The 17,564-nt window shown below is 41.2% G+C and overlaps 1 protein-coding gene across 1 annotated transcript in view; it reads left to right on the top strand.

Moving 5' to 3' along the window:
- The first annotated feature begins 2,674 nt into the window (after positions 1–2,674).
- The window catches only part of LOC138750240 (polymerase delta-interacting protein 2-like), a 34,375-nt gene continuing 19,485 nt past the window's right edge, over positions 2,675–17,564 (top strand). The window contains exons 1-6 of the mRNA XM_069912363.1: positions 2,675–2,735; positions 6,974–7,120; positions 10,259–10,395; positions 13,051–13,077; positions 14,747–14,872; positions 15,404–15,483. Of these exons, the coding sequence (XP_069768464.1) occupies positions 2,675–2,735; positions 6,974–7,120; positions 10,259–10,395; positions 13,051–13,077; positions 14,747–14,872; positions 15,404–15,483 (578 nt within the window). The remainder of the gene's footprint in view (positions 2,736–6,973; positions 7,121–10,258; positions 10,396–13,050; positions 13,078–14,746; positions 14,873–15,403; positions 15,484–17,564) is intronic.

The following is a 17,564-nucleotide window of genomic DNA, read 5'->3' as shown; positions in this document are numbered from 1 at the left end:
TTCTTTCTTGTTTCTATTGTCTTCTGTGGTCTCTTCTTGCTGCAGGTGTTCTGCAGCTGTCGTTGCCGGCTGTGGAGATCGACTCCCCAGCTGGTCCCCCCTCCCGTCGGTGTGTTTTTTCTCATTCGCATCGCGCATGCGCGGTTGCGCACTTTTACTCGGCTCTGCGAGCCATTTTTGTAGTCCATTATTTACCGACCTGAGGGAGCGGGTTTCTCTCTCCGCAGCGGGCCTCTTCGGACAGGTAAGGCCTTCACCTTTTTCCTCCTTTGTCTTCTCTTCCTCTCTTCTTACCGTTGCTTTCGATTTTTCTTTTTTTGTCGCCATCTTCTTTCCACCTTTATACTCACTTTTCTGTAACTTTTATTTCTGTGCCTTTGTGTTTTCCTTTGTTTTTCCCGACTTTTCTGGAGAGGGCTGGAGTTCACCGTCCGGCCACTACTCCATCACGTGACTCCTCCGAATAGGTCTATCCTTGAGTATGATTTGTGTCTACCCGAATAATATGAATATTCCTTTTCCTTTGGGTGTTGTTTCCTCCATATATCCAAAAGTTTCATTTCTTGCATCGATTTAATGATAAATTTGGTTACTTTGCTCTTTCTGTTTAGTTTTTTTTCCATTTTTATCTATGTTTGAGTCCAAATTAAGGTTAAAATCCCCTCCTATTAGTATGTTCCCTTGCGTATCTGCTATCTTCAAAAAGATATCTTGCATAAATTTTTGAACTTCATTAGGTGAATATACATCGAGTAAATTCCAAAATTCTGAATATATCTGACATTTTATCATTACATATCTCCCTGCTGGATCTATTATTTCCTCTTCTATTTTGATTGGTACATTTTTATTGATTAATATAGCTACTCCTCTGGCTTTTGAATTATATGATGCTGCTGTTACATGTCCTATCCAATCTCTCTTTAATTTCTTGTGTTCCACTTCAGTTAGATGTGTTTCTTGTACGAATGCTATTTAATTTTTTTCTTTTTACAGTAAATTTAACAGTTTCTTCCTTTTGATTTGGTTATGTATTCCATTAATATTTAAAGTCACATGGTTCAACATAGTCATTTCATACTTTGTTTATCTTTCCTTTCCGTTTCCTCATCATCACCTTCCCTTCTTATCCATTTCTGCTTTCTTTTTTTGAACACTTTATAAGACAACATTTCTAAAACACAAAATATTTCCACTATTCTCATATCTAAAATTCCTTTAACCCCAATAGTCCCTCCCCTTTCTGAGTTGCCCTTTGTCCCTTGTCGGGCAACCACATCTCCCCTCTCTATTTGGATTTGCGAATCCGCTCGCAAGCGTCAACTGATGTCGCAGAGACTGTTATTCTTCCCCACCCAGCCCCCCCACAAAAGATTTTAATCTTCATATATAACAAAGGTCACTCTCCTAATTCCCCCCTTACTTCCTTTCTTTCCCTTCTTAGTTCTTACTTCTCTTATTTGTATATATATATATATATAGTTGTCATTTTTGTTCTTGTTACATCTCTTCATCTCTCTGTCTGTTTTGTAGTTGTTCTGCAAATTTTCGTGCTTTTTCCGTATCTGAGAATAGTTTGCTTTTCTGCCCCGGGATAACTATTTTAAGTACCGCTGGGTATTTTAACATAAATTTATAACCTTTTTTCCATAGGGTCGTTTTTGCTGCATTGAACTCCTTCCTCTTCTTCAGGAGTTCAAAATTTATATCTGGATAGAAAAAATTTTTTTTGACCCTTGTATTCCAGTGGTTTTTTGTCTTCTCTTATTTTTTTCATTGCCTTCTCTAATATATTTTCTCTTGTTGTATATCTTAGAAATTTTACTAGAATGGATCTTGGTTTCTGTTGTGGTTGTGGTTTAGGGGCTAATGTTCTATGTGCCCTTTCTATTTCCATTTCTTCCTGTAATTCTGGTCTTCCTAGGACCCTGGGGATCCATTCTTTTATAAATTCCTTCATATTTTTGCCTTCTTCATCTTCCTTAAGGACCACTATCTTTATATTGTTTCTTCTATTATAAATATTCCATTATATCTATCTTCTGAGCTAACAGCTCTTGTGTCTCTTTAACTTTTTTATCAGATTCTTCTAATTTCTTTTTTAAGTCCTCTACTTCCATTTCTATGGCTGTTTCTCGTTCTTCCACCTTGTCCACCCTTTTTCCTATATCTGACATGACCATCTCTAATCTATTCATTTTTTCTTCTGTAGTTTTTACTCTTTTTATTTCACTGAATTCTTGTGGCTGCCATTCTTTTAAAGTTTCCATATATTCTTAAAAAAATATATATATCCATGTACTTGCCCTTCCCTTCATCTTCCATTTCTTTGTGTTCTTCCTCCTCTTCTGCTGGGTCCACTCCAGGATCTGTGTCCTTTACCTCTGTCTCTTCTGGGTTTCTTGTTGGGTTATTTATTTTATTTTGTTGGGTATTTTTGTTCTTCTTATTTTTATTAGAAGTGTCTTGGTGTTGGTCTTCTTCCTCTGGGTTGGTCACCTGTTGTTTCTTTGATTTCCTATTTTTATTCTCTTCCTTCTTGTTCTTGTTATTTTCTATGTTTTCCTGTTGAGAGTCTTGCTGTCGTGTTAAACTTGTCTGTTTCAGCTGTGGAGATTTACTCCTCAGCTGATCCCCCCTTCTGTCGGTGTTGTCTTTGTTTTGTGCTTCGCGCATGCGCGAGGATTCGCGCATGAGCAGTTGCGAACTTTTGTTTGGCTCCGTGAGGCATCTTTGTAGTCCTGAGTTCGGGGTTTCCACTGACCTCAGGGAGCGGGCTTCCTCGTACCGGTAAGGCCTGCACCTTCCTCCTCCGACGTCCTTCCTTCTTTTCTTCCTGTTGTTTTTGGTTTTTCTTTCTTTGCAGCCATTTTCTTTTCACTTTCACTTTATGGTTTCTGTGTTAGTGACTTTGTTTTTTCCCTACCTTTTTTTAACTTTTCTGGAGAGGGCTGGTATTTTCTTCCCGGTCACTACTCCATCACTTGACTCCTTCTGTTAACAAGGTTGAGACAGATCTTTTTTTGCCTATTTTAAAAACTTTTCTCTGCCATTAGAGCTCTCTCTCTGATTTTCTGTCTTCGACAAGTTCAAATGAAGCAAAGCACCATCCAAAGTATCTTCATTGGCACTGCATGAACCACACTGCTATGCACTCCCACTAGTGCACATTGGTTGCAGTGTGTGCTATGTCCAAAGTGTACTGCAGTTACTCACCCAGGCTCCTCTAACACCACACACCCATCCAGGAAGAACTAGTAGCTGCAGTTTCCCTCCAAGTTGCTCACCACCCTGTATTGACCTTCCTTTGTCATTGCTATGTCTAAAATCTGGAACTCCCTCCCCAGAACGTTTAGAACATAAAATCACAGCAAAGACCCTTCAGCCAACATTGTTGTGCCAACTATATAAACTTTATCCACAACAATCTAATTTTTCCCTTCCTCCCATCCATAATCTTCTATTTAAGGTCTAAACTTCCATGGTCCAAGTGCTGACTTTCACCCCTGTGATTCGTTGAGTTCTGTTTTTTTAAACCCCCCTTCAGTGCAATTGTTCCTTCTTGTATAAGCTCTACAATCCAACTAGACCTCTGCACTCTCTAAAATAGACACAGGATCAGTGAAAGACAAATTTATATTATGGGATGCAATTAAAGCCTTCATTAGAGGGCAGATAATAAGTTGCGTGACTTAGATGAAAAAGGATTACAATCAGGAAATAGAGCAGTTGGAAAGGGAGATAGTCAGTACAGAAAAGGAATTTTATAAACAATTGTATCAAACTGAGAACGAGGGGAAAGATGATAAAATAGAGGAATTTTTAGCTAAAATTGAACAGCCAAAATTGCAAGAGGAGGAATAAAACTACTTTAGATAGAGGAAGTACAGGATATATTTAAAAAGCTGCCGAACAATAAAACACCAGGAGAAGATGGATTTCGAATAGAATTTTATAAAACATTTAAAGAGTTATTAATTCCTCCTCTCCTAGAAGCAATGAGCCTGGTAGAAGAAACACAAAACTTGCCATATTCATGTAAGACAGCAATAATTACAGTAATACAAAGACAGGAAAGGATCCATTAACACCAGCATCGTATAGATCAATATCTCTTCTTAACTCAGACTATAAGATAATAGTGAAATTATTAACAAACAGATTGGCCGATTGTGTACCTAAAATAGTAAAACAAGATCCAACTGGATTTATTAAGAAAAGATGAACAGCGGACAATGTCTTTAAACTTGTTCATCTAATCCACGCAGTTCAAGGAAATAAGAAACCAACATTTAAATGGCAAACACAAGAAATCCGATACCTAGGGATCAGGTTAGATAATAACTTAAGCCACTTGTACAAACTAAATTATCAGCCACTAATAAAGAAATTGCAGGAAGACTTAGAACATTGGAAAGGATTACCACTAACGTTGGTAGGGAGGGTAAACTGCATTAATAAAAACATGTTCCCAAGGATACAATGCTTATTTCAAACGTTACCAATTCCTTTAACAGGAATTTTTATAAATGAACTAAAGAGAATAATAAGGAAATTCTTGTGGAAAGGGAGGAATCCAAGGGTAACAGAGAGGTATAATCAAGGTGGTTTGCAGTTACCAAATTTTAGAAATTATTATAGAGCCGCACAATTAAGGTATTTATCAGATTTTTACCAGACTGGACGAAGATAGAACTAGATAAAATAGGGGAGAAGGTACCGGAACATATACTTTATAAGTGGGATGAAAAGCTAGTGCAATATAAAAACTCACCAGTACTGTATCATTTACTTAATACATGGAAGAAGATCCACTTAGAAAGGAAAAAAACGAATTATCAAATACCAAAATTATTATTGACGCAAAATCCGCTAATCCCTTTTACACTAGACAACCTTTCCTTTAGAGAATGGGAGAGAAAAGGAATCAAAAGAAAAGAAAATTGTTTTTTGGGAAATAATTTATTAACATTTGAACAGATGAAGTACAAATATGAAATAACTCATGGTACCATGTTTGCATATCATCAATTGAAAGCTAATTTAAAGGATAAATTGGGAAACAGCTTGAGATTACCTGAAGGAAGCAGCTTTGAATATGTGATTACAGACACAATGATAATTAAAAGATTTATAACCAACATGTACATTAAGCTGTAAGATGAGGAAAATGAAATAAACTATAAACCTAAGCAGAAGTGGGAAAAGGATCTAAACATAAAGATAAAAAATGAAGTATGGGAAAAGTTATGTTCTGGAACTATGAAGGATACAATAAACACAAGGTTACGCAGGATACAGTATAATTGGTTACACAGGGTATATATTACTCCTCAGTCATTAAAAAAATGGGATTCAACATTATCAGAAAGATGTTTTCGCTGTAAGAAGGAAATGGGAACAACATTACATGCAACTTGGGCATGTACGAAACTCAATATGTTTTGGGAAGAACTAAATCAGATACTAAATAAAATTACAAAAAATAACCAGAGATATTTCTTTTAAGTAACTTAAGAAGTAGAGAATTAGGCCTCAAATTGGATAAAGTGCAAAAAAAATTCATTATGATCGCCTTAGCGATAGCAAAAAAAATGTATAATGTCAACTTGGAAAATGGAAGAGAGCCTGAGGGTACAGCAATGGTACATGGAAATGAATAAATGTATTCCATTGGAAAAAAAATAACATATAATTAAAAAAATAAAGTCACAATGTTTGAACAAATTTGGGAACCGTACATGGAACATATCAGAGAGAGCTTGCCTACAACCTCCATCCTCTAAAATGAGAACGAAAATGATAAGAAGACAAAACGACTAGATTCAGTGTGTAATAAATAGATGAGGCATTTTTCTTGTTTACTTTCCTTTGTGTGAAGATTTTGTTTTATGGTTTTATTGTATTGTATATGTTGAATATTTATGGGTTTTGGAGGGTGATGGGTAGAGGGGAGGGAGGGAAAGGGGGGAAAAAAGGGAGAAAAGACCACTGTGTAATTAGAAACGTTTGAACATATTTTGGTTGATATGGTTCATAGTGTGAAAAATAAAAAAATATAAACAAAAAAAACGAACTGCTCTCTCTTGAGATCTGGCTGTTTCCACATACTGAATGTAATCACTCCACATTAATAGAGGTTGTTGCCTTTTTGGAGAGTGTTGTAAAACAATACTAGTATGTAGTTGCATGAAAGTGTCCACACTATTGAGATGGTGATGAACCTTCATCAGTTTGTAGCACTGAGTATTGAGTATAGGAGTTGAGAAGTTGCGATACAGCTGAGCAAGGTTTTGGGGAGATTGCACTTGGAATATTGTGTGTGCTTCTGGTTGTCCTGTTGCAGGATGGATAGGTTAAGATGAAGCGGGAGCAGAAAAGACTCACCAAGATGTTGTCAGGACTAGGGGATTAAATTGTAAAGAGAGAATGGATAGGCTGGGACTGTTTCCCTAGAGTGAAGAAGGCTGACAGGTGACCTTATTGAGGTCTATAAAATTGAGGGTGGATGTGATCACACTAGTTTTCCCACCATAGGCTTAATCTAAAGCTAGAGTATGTAGGTTTAAAGGGGGCCTGACGGGGGTGAGTGTATGGAACGTACTGCCAGAGGGAGTAACAGAGGCAGAGACGATTTGTAAAGTTTACAGACATTTGGACAAATGCATGGTTCAGAAAGGTTTAGACTCAAGGATGGAGGCCAAATGCAGACACAGATGAGGTTGGCACTTGAGTTGGCATAGGTGAGTTGGACCCAAGAACCTTTTTTCAAGCTATATAACTGAGACTCTTCCTTCAAACCACAACTCTAGCCAAGCAGTTAGAGTTAAATGTTCTGAATTATCTTGAGCTGAGAAGGCTGGAACTGGTGAGTGTGGAATTTCTAGTTTGTGAGCATATTAATGTAACAATTGGGTGATTCTACTCAGAGATGGGGACATTTGTTCCTACAACTGACACCTTTGCTGTCAAGACGAGTCATCTGTTGACGTGAGCTTTTGTCTTCTGCTAGGGTTGGACTACGTGAGCCACGAGGATATCCTGCCTTACAATTCATCAGATCGAAGTCCCATCCAGCATGAGTTGTTTGATCGGTTTCTCTTGTATGACTCCACCAAAGGTTTGTTAAAGTCCCTGATGTGTGCAGGCATCATCACCTTTGCAGTTTCAGCTTCTTGTTTGAAGCTGTAAGTTTCTTTATATCAGAGGAACAGGGCCCTTGAGCCTCTGTGGGTGCTGAAGTTAACGCAAATCTGTTGCTTCCACACGACATATGTCACTCTGTCCCCTGCATATTCACCTGTGTAAATGATGCTTTAGTACAGGGGTGGCCAAACCATGGCTTGCGAGCCACATGCGGCTCTTTGACCTTTAATATGCAGCTCGTGGAAAATACAAAATTCTAGAAATTTCGACCCTCGCCCACCCGACTCGCGCTGCTGGTGTCTCCCCCTTTCGCCTACCCGACTAATTTTCTGAGGTGGAAATCTGATTAAAATATCTCTAATTTTTTTGGTTTACATTTTTTACACATTTGTGTCTGTGATTACTGAAATTAATGCAAATTAACAGTTTAAAAACTACATGCATGAATAAATATTATTGCATTTAATATAAAATTTTTGTAACAAAATGTGTATGTAACAATAAAAACGTATGTGTGAATTTTGTTCATATCCGGTGGCTCTCAAGCATCTGAGCTTTATCGTTTGTGGCTCTTACATTAAGCAATTTGGCCACCCCTGCTTTAGTATCTGCTTCTCCCACTACTCCAGGAGCATGTTCCAGGCACCGCCATGCAATGTTTAATTAAATAAATAAATAGATAGATTTGCCCTGCCCATCTCCCTTAAACGGCCTACCTGCCCTTCACCTTAAGAAATATTCTCTAGGAAGTAACATTTTTATTTGGGGAAAAAGTTCTGTTTACCCTACCATTGCCTCTCAAAATGTTATAAACTACTGCCAGGTCTCCCCTCGGCCTCCTATGCTCTAGAGGAAACACCTAAGTTTGTTCAACCTCTTACTCCTACCCTTTCATGCCCTCTGTTCCCTTTCCAAAGCCTCCACATCCTTCTTGTAATGGGGTGACCAGAACTGGACATGACACTCTGTGTGGCCTCACCAAAGCTCATATAGCGGCATCATCACCTCTTTGTTTTTAGACTTAATGCCCTGCTCAATTAACCACTTTCAAGAATTAGTGGTTCTGAACTACACGATCCTCTGCATGTTAATGCTTCCAAGAGCCTTAACACTCACTGTGTACATTGTCCTTACTTTTGACCTCCCAAAGTGAAACATCTCACTTGTCCAGGTGAGTCTCTTATAAGCCATTTATTTGACTACATCTGAAACTGTTCTACATCCTACTATATTCTTTGATAGCCCTGTACAATGTTAACATCTCCATCAATCTTGGTGTCATCTACAAACTTACTAACTCCTCCACTACTTTTTAATGTAAGTCACTTGTATAATATCACAAACAACAGTTAACAATATTCCAACACCAATCCCTGAGGACAACCACTAGCCATAGGCCTCCAGCCAGAATAATACTCCCACTACCTCCTGGCTTCGATGGGCCAGCCAATTCTATATCCACACTCGATTCACAGTGGATCCCATGCATCTGCATTCTGGATCAGTCTACCCTACTGAAGTCAATGTAGACAACATCCACTGCCCAACCCTCATCAACCACCTTTATCACCACCTCAAAATAGATACTTTTGTTAGTCGTGACCTGCTCCACACAAAGCCACACTGACCATCCCTAATCTGACATGCCTTTTCCAAATGTACATAAATCCCATTTCCAACTATCCATGTCCCTACCACTGATGAGGTGCATTGGCATATAATTCCCAGGATTATCCTTGTTTTCCTCCTTGAACAAAGGCTGCTCTTCAGAATTTTGCCTGTTGCTAGTAATGGTACAGAGATCTTGGCAAAGATCCCTACAAACTCTGCCCTTCGAAAGACCCAATGCCATCTCTTTCTTAATCTCAAAATTCTCTAACATATTAATTTTTTTTTTTGATGTTTGATCTTTATTGATGTAGGGTCTCAACCTGAAACATCAATTATCCCCACCACCCCCCAAGGGTGCCTGCTTGACTTGAAACATTCCTCCAGCAATTTATTTCCTCTTCTCTGGTACTCATTTTGTGTTACTTTGAGCAACATTGAAAGGCAAGAGAGCTGTATTGGTCATAGTTTGAAGCAGGCGTTACAGTCCAACTTGTCCATACCAACCAAGTTGACGACCCAAACTAGTCCAATTTGCCTTTTTTTGGCCCCGATCCCTCCAAACTTTTCCTATCGATGGACTCGTCTAAGGATCTTTTAACATATGAATTCTCCCCACCTCCAGCACTCTCTCTGGCAGTTCATTCCACCTCCCTACCACTCTCTGGGTGGCAAAAATTCCCCTCAGGTCCCTCTTCCCCCCCCCCCCCCCCCAAACCTGTAGTTTGTAACTTCCCACCCTGGGAAAAAAGACTGATCATTTACCTTGTCTCTGCTCCCAATGACTGTATGAGGTCACCCATCTCAGTCTCCTACACCCCTATCCACACATCCTATCCAGACTCCTTGTAACTCAAGCCCTGCTCCTGAATATTTTCTGCGCTCCCCTTTCAGCTTAATGACATCTTTCCTATAGCATGGGTGATCAGAACTACCCTCAATAGGCCATAGGTTTTTCTCATCAGCGTCTTGTACAGTTGTAATGTGAAGTGTCAACTCTCTGAATATATTGTATTATGGGGGAAGAAACAGCTGTGCACAGCTATTTGTGTTTGGTTCATATTGCAATGTCACTGCCCACATCTGTGCCATTCCCAATATTCAAGTGGTTTAGTTCGATGTATGTAGTGGAATCCGGTAGGATCAACTGCAAACCTCTCTCTGGTGAATAGACTGGCAGCCTGTACAAATGGGAAGGCTTGAATTTGATCTTGGTTCGGCTCCTGTCAGAGCTCATCCTGAACAACGGCCATTTGAGCTCGTGGCATAAACCTGGTCAGGCCTCGTGGCCTAGCCTGCAGGATGGGGCAGGTGCAGATTGGGCTCGGCTTTGATGGTTGAGACTTGTGTGAGAGCAGGTAGTCATTGCGCCTGCAGAGCTCTCCACAGCCCTCTTGGTGAGAGGGTGAGAAAGCTGAACTTTCTCTTTGAAACGTATCGTCTGTTTTGTTTGTCCCGATGAAGTGGATCTGTGATTGAAATGCTGTCATGTTTAATCCCCTAGCCTTGCCGTTTGTAGCCAGAGACACTTTACGTGCTTGGCAAGAGAGGAACCATCCCTGGCTGGAACTCTCCGATGTACATCGGGAAACAACGGAGAATATTCGGGTTACAGTTATACCCTTCTACATGGGGATGCGGGTAAGGCTCGCCTGGACCTGGTGCAATAAAAGACAAAAGTCTGCAAACACCGTGATTGAAGTAAAAACACAATTGCTGGAGAAACTCAACAGGACAAAACTTTGCCCTGAGGCCCAGTACATTGGTAAATGTATCTTTATCTTTGCTGTTTGACCTGCTGAGTTTCTCTGGCTTTGTGTTTTCATAATTTCTGGTGAAACTTGCAATAAGATTTACTTGCTCATTTTGTAGTTTGCACTTAATATGAGCTTCAATCCACGGCTTTGATATAAACTTTGTATGAAGCTGGAAATGTAAAATGGGGTTTTCACTAAATAACATGACATGATTGCTCCATGTATCCCAAGTTTGTGTGATGGGCTTACTCTGTGGCAATAACTGCCGTTATTCTGGAATCAGGATGGTGTGCATAGAGACTGGGGCAAGGCAAGCTCTTTTTTTTTAAACTTTATTTATTCATTCAAAAAACAAATATTACATAACATACACAACAATTAACCATAAACATGGACGTTAAAAGAAAAGAACCCCCCCCCCCTCAGTCAACTCTCCTAAGGAGAGCCATAAAGAAAGAAAAAATATTTTTAAAAAATTAAACATACATATTAAGATCTAATCAACATAAATTGAAATGTAAATATTCTGAGTATAACAACCACTTATTAATAAAAAAACTATAATTATCACATGAAACATACGTAATTTTTTCTATTATTAAACAATATTTCATCTCATTATGCCATCTAGTAATATCAATCATATTCGTATCTTTCCATGTACTAGCAATACATTTTTTCACTACAGATAAAACTAAATATACAAAAGCAAGTTGAAATTTATTTAATCCCAAACCTTTCAGAGGTTGCAAACTACCCAATTAAAATACTGTTGGATCTAAAGGTATTTTAATCTTATACAGGTATTCCAGAAACAATTGAACTTTCTTCCAAAAAGATTGTACATATGTACATGACCAAACAGCATGAAAAAAAGTTCCAACAGAATTACCACATCTAAAACACAAATCCATACTTTTTTAATTTTTCAGGTGTTAAGTATAATTGATGTAGAAAATTATAGTTAATCATTGCATAACGTGTATTTATCAATCTAGTTACACTATCATAACAGATATCTAACCGATCATCCTCGGAAAAAAATAAAACCAGTATCCGCTTCCCATTTACTTTTAGATCTATCCCAACCCTTTTTATCCATACCATCCTGTAATATTTGATACATAGATGAAATATAACTCCTCTCTGCCATTTCATCGGTTAGAAATATTCTGAATTGATCAATCTCAAGAATTTCATTTTACTGTTTGCTTTCTCTTGGTGAGTTGAAGATTGAACCTTCCTTTTAATTGGAGGAACTAAGTAGGGTGGGAGTGGACTGGACCAGGAGTTTTCTGTAACTCTGGAGTGAGAAGGGAACCTACAGTCACCTCACTGAGGAGATGGATTGAGTGAGCTAAGATATGACTGAGGATTGGCTGTAAGTTTATTGTAGATCGAAAAGGTTGAAACTGGAGAACGTGGGAAGTTGGCAGTGGGAAATCCAAGGGTCAGGGGTGCAAAGTTTGGAGGCTCTGTTGCCAACATTGATGGGGAGTGCTCCATCAAAATAATCCCTCACAGAGGACTCTGGTCCATAAATAATTCCTCTGCTGGTCTGGAATATTTTCTGTGTTGCCTGTTGCAAGGGAAGTCCCTAAGCAACGGTGACCTGGTGCCCCTCCAGGCCATCTCCAACTCCATCTTCAGCTGCTTTCACATCTGAGGTAATAACTTGAGGAATGCTACCATCTGGTAGCTGAGCGCTTGTTTAGGAGACTGTAGGCTCTTTTAAACTGCAGTACCTGGGAGCTATCCTGGGACTCGGGTACGATTACTGGGGAAAAGGTGTTGGAAGCATTTTTAAACTTCAGGGGGATCAACCCATTAAATCGCCAACCCAGTGATTTAAGGGGGATCCTGCCCCCATGTTGACACAGTAAGTTGACCATCATGCACTCACTCTCAGTAAGTCTCCCCTGCCCCCCCACCACCACTGGCAGTCAGTCACCATCCCAATCATCAATCAGCACCCACCCTGTCAATCGCACACCACACACCACCCCCCACCCCCGCAACGTCCCACTGCCGCGAAGGTTGAGCCATTACTCTGAACCAGAGTGGCGTTTGCAGCAGCGGAAGTTCACGGGTCTTCCACTTTCTCTTCTCTCCCCCCCCCCCCCACCCCCACCCCGATCGCGGCAGGTACTTCAGCCAAGGATTTCCCTGTGATGCCAGCGCGCAAGCACTGACATCACAGGAGTGACCAGGTCAGCCATTTTCCTTTTCAAGTTGCTGGTGGACACAATCTAGTTCAGTTTACCTGGGTTCCCTGACTACCTCTGAGGTAGGTCAGGGACTCAGTTGGATTAGGACCACCACGCTGACCGGGTCGGACCCTATCAAGCTGCCACAAATTGCCCGGTTAACCCTATTTTACATGGCAGCTTGAAAGGGCCTTGTGATATTTCATTAAAAGTGAATGAACATGTGAAATAGGCCTCATTGGCCTGATGAAATGTATTATTCCTTGTCTAAAAGTTGCAAATGGCCTGCCAAGAGTTTTTATTCATTCTCTCAATGCTTGATTTAATTGCAGGAAGCACAGAATTCACATGTGTACTGGGTAAGTGTAATGCTTATTTTTCGTACGATTATGCAGGCTAATCCATGTGTGTTAAAGGGATTGTTGATCACAAGCTTAATGCTTCAAACAGAACCATAGAAAGACATGGAAATGGAACAATACTATCTGATTGGGGAGTGAAAACACAGAGAAGTGGGCCTGTTGCAAATTGGAGAGGAGAAAGGATTGCAGTGAATAGTGGAGGGGAGTAGGATTCCTGATTGGGGAGAGGAAGGGGGTGAAGGGGGCCTGACTGGGAGGGAACCTTGGAGAGGGATTGTTGAAGCTCCCGTAGAACCATAAACAGCACAGAAACAGGCCTTTTGGCCCTTCTAGTCTGGGCTGAACTATGATTCTGCCTAGTCTCACTGCCCTGTACCCAGTCTATATTTCTCCATACACCTCCCATCCATGTAACTGTCCAAATTTTTCTTAAACGTTAGAATTGAGCCCGTATTCACCACTTCACTTGGCAGCTCGTTCCACACTCCACTATTCTCTGCGTGAAGAAGTTCCCCTGTGGTTTGAGGAGATAATTAAGCATTTAATTATCAAGCGGTTTTGACCCAGGCGAAGAGGGCACTGTTCCTTTGCCCTCACCCTCTGCTGGCATTCGCCAGTGCTGCATTGCCGTAATCTGGTCTAGGTCTTATCCTTGGTGTTTGGTGAATGAAGCATCTGAACACTGGTACCCTGACTGTCACCACCCTGTAGATTCATCACAGTGCTCTTAGCCTTGTAGTTTCAAAATGATGTGCTGTACAGGAGCCTAGGACAAATCCCTGCCCTGATGCTCCTGCAGCTCTGGAATACAGATCTCGTCCCTTGTATCATTTGGTGTTGAGACACTGTAAAGGCTGGTATTAGCCAGACTGTGCGAGTGGAGTCTGAGATTCTGGACAGCACAGGTATTACATTAGAGATTCCTTGTCAAATACGAGTTAATGTACAGATGCACTGAAGTTCTCTTGTTTGCTGTAGCTACGTAGATATGTAAACTATTATGTAAACTATGTAAACCAGTATAAATTAAGTTGCCACCTGAGAGAGAAAAAAATATAAGCATAATGGGGAGAAGGCATTGGACCATGGCTGAGTGGGAGAATGAATCAGCTCGTAATCGAATGGTAGAGTGAACTCGATGGGCTGAATGGCCTTCCACTGCTCCTGTATCTTATGGTCTAAAGGGATAAGTAAATATCCATCGTTGCAGTTAATGCAATACAATGTGATGTTGCAAAGGTGCAGGGAGGATTTTGGTCTTGAAGTAGTTATACGGTGAGAACAAGGGGGTTCAAGAGCCTGATTAAATGTCTGTTACCTTCAGGCTTCTGTACATTAGAAAATAAGAAATAGGACCAGGATTAGGCTATCCGACCTGTCGAGCCCGCTCCACCATTCCAATGAGTACAGTCCCAGACAATTCAATGTCTCCTCTTAGCCTAACCTCCTCATCTCCGGAATCAACCTCCTCTACTTCGTCTCCAAAACCAGTACATCTTCCTCATGTAAGGAGACCAGAACCAATTCTGAATGTGGCAAAGAGCTGGGATTGTGACCAGGGTCAGGGGAGCTCACACAGGAACACATAGATGGCCATTGTTCTTTCCAAGGGAAACTCTTAATTACACTTCACAACTCTGTCCTGGTCTCTCTGTTCGCTCCTCAGTGGCGGTACTGTATTCGACTGGAAAACCTTGGGACGGAAGTGGTACAGCTTCGGGAAAGGCACTGGCGAATCTTTAGCCTGTCTGGAACGCTGGAGACAGTGCGTGGGAGAGGAGTTGTGGGCAGGGTGAGTACCGATGTGATACTGACTAGCATAGCTCCACTACCACCCTCTGACTCTCACCATGAAGCTTCCCTTGCAGCCTGTACAAAATGATTTTCCGGATCTTTGAAACGTGTCACAGTGAAAATGCGAAGGTCTTGCGTTACTGTATCTCCAACTCTCACTGAGCCAGGACTCGAATCCATCTCACTGAGTTTTTACTGATTGCCACAATATTTCAGGGAAGCTTGTTTTTTAGTGTACCCTTGGTTGATTGTGAAGATGGGAAGAGCATGTCAAAGCAAGTTGTAGCCCAGGGGAAATGTGGGTGACACAGCCATGTCCACCTGGGTCCTGTTGGAAGTACAGGACCTTATCTGCTCCCTGTGTCTTGGCCAGTGGCAGTGTGAAAAAGTGAAGCTAAACTTGTCCGAAATGCTGAATGGTTGTGTTCTTTGTTTGCTGAGAAATTCCACAAACCCAAGCTCTGCTCCTCCTCCCTTTCTTTGCATATTCTCTGTCAAAAAAAGGTTAATGTGTTTTCTTTGTCTCTAGGAGCCAGTTCTGTCTAAGGAGCAGCCTGCGTTTCAGTACAGCAGCCATGTGTCATTGCAGGCTCCCAGCGGTCACATGTGGTGAGTAAACTACTCGCTGCACTTAGAGCCTGCTCTGTCATTGCCTCACGTTTTTTACACAGAAATCCAGTGATATTGCCGTAAGAAAGACCTGATGTGAAGCCGACTTTGGTCATTTACACTGAACAGAACAAAGCCGGCCTAATGCCAGGTCAGTCTGTCTTTTTACACAGCAAGCCGGCATTCTGGGAACAAAAGAGGCAGGATGTGTAACACAACGGCGTTGGCGTCTGCTGTCATGGATGTATAATGTACTGTATTTGACGGAATGTTCGACCCTCTTTTTTCCCCCCAAAGACGGCTCCAAAATATTCCCCCGGTCTTGTCTGCGAAGTTGAAGTGAGGGTGACAATGGTGAGCATTGCCGACAGTGATCATTGTTGCTGTGTGGCTCCCTAGCACCACCTCTATCATTGGGAGCTGGTGGCGGGCTGTTGCAAGATTCTCCCGGCAGTCCACTGTTGGTCCCTGCACTGGTTATTGCTGTGTAGAGAAAGTGTCAGGTTCGAAAGAGACGAGTCTGGAGACAAGAGTTTGCTTTCAAACTTTCCTTTGATTAACGCACAACAATTGATAAAAGAGTGTGGAAAATACTTGCACCATTTCAGAAAACATGCGCACAATTTATAAAAGCATGGGAAAAATCTAGTGCAAGTATTGATCTACAGCTGTGCACATAACGAGTCAATGAGGTACGATTAAAACAGTGGTTTTCAAACTTTACCTTCCCACTCACAGACCACTTTAAGCAATCCCTTCCTAATCATTGGGATTGGTGGCGAGTTGTCGGAGGGGAGCAGGGTGGTGGGCTTCAGACTGTTCAAACTGAGGATAAACCCAGAGACCAACTTGCTCACAGCACAAGGTGACGAGAGACACCTGGGGATAGCTGAGAGCAGGACGTTGGGATCAGTGTGGGGCTGGTCTTTTATCACATTGCCACTCCCTAACACTAAGCTCCTCTCCCATAATGTCTGAAGGTGTGTCATTGACTGCCTTGAACATGTTCAGTAACTGACCATTCACACCCTCCTTCCGAAGAGTTCCAGATTCAGTGCCCGATGATAAATACTTTTCATCTGATTCATGAATGATCAAGCCCTATTTTGAAAGACCAACAGCCACCCCATGTCTGTCTTGTCCAAACTATGAATCATGTACGTGAATTAAATCATCTCTCATTCTCCTGTCAACACATCAGTGCTTCACCCACTTAACGAAATGGTGAGTCTAGTAGAGGACACATCACTCTTTCACCACCAGCTCATTTCAGACTTCTACATTCGTGGAAGCATGCAGACATCTGAGATGGGCTAAACCCCAAGTTCCTGTTGGTCAGGTATTCCCGAGTGAAGTATTCACTGTTAGCCAGATCGATTCTGCCTTTTACTTTTGCTGTCTAATTGCAGGCCACCTGGAGAGCAGGACAGGAGTATTATAATTAAAAAGATTTTTCCTGTTATCCTACTTGCATGTTTTGTCTGTAAATACACTAATAAAATACAGTACACGTACACATCCTTACCTGAGTTGGTCCCAGATTGCCAAATTGCCCTTTTACACAGACAACGTTCCAGCGCTGTTACTACCTCTGCTGCCGCAAAAATCCTCCCCCCAATTCTGTGTAGATGCTTTTTACACAGCAAGGGTAGTGTAAAAAAGCTTTTCCGAGTTCACCCATCTCAGCCAGGTTGATACAGTTGTTTAACTACCTGGTGTAAAAAATCATTCAGGACCCTCTCTCCTCATCACTACTGGGGAAATGCTGCAGGTGAGTGCGTGTTCAGGAGGGTTAGGGTTATCTATGACTGTGTTCTTCTATCTGTGTTCACATTCAGGATAAAGGAAGCAATGTGCCTTGACTGTAACAGTGGTAGTGTGCTTTGTTAGACTGTAGATTTCCATGTTTTACTGCCTTGCAACCTGCTAGTCCCCAAAGCCTAAAACATAAATGTACACCTGTTGAACAGGCTTGGGTGGGGGGGGGGGGGGGGGTGGGGGAAAGACTCCAAATTCATGTGTTCATACATGTTGATGGTCAGTATGTTGCTTGGAGGCTAAAATCCACTGTTAATGTATTT

Source organism: Narcine bancroftii, unplaced genomic scaffold (genome assembly GCF_036971445.1).
Source record: "Narcine bancroftii isolate sNarBan1 unplaced genomic scaffold, sNarBan1.hap1 Scaffold_1094, whole genome shotgun sequence".
NCBI classification, from domain to species: domain Eukaryota; kingdom Metazoa; phylum Chordata; class Chondrichthyes; order Torpediniformes; family Narcinidae; genus Narcine; species Narcine bancroftii.
This window is presented reverse-complemented; position numbering and strand designations above follow the sequence as displayed.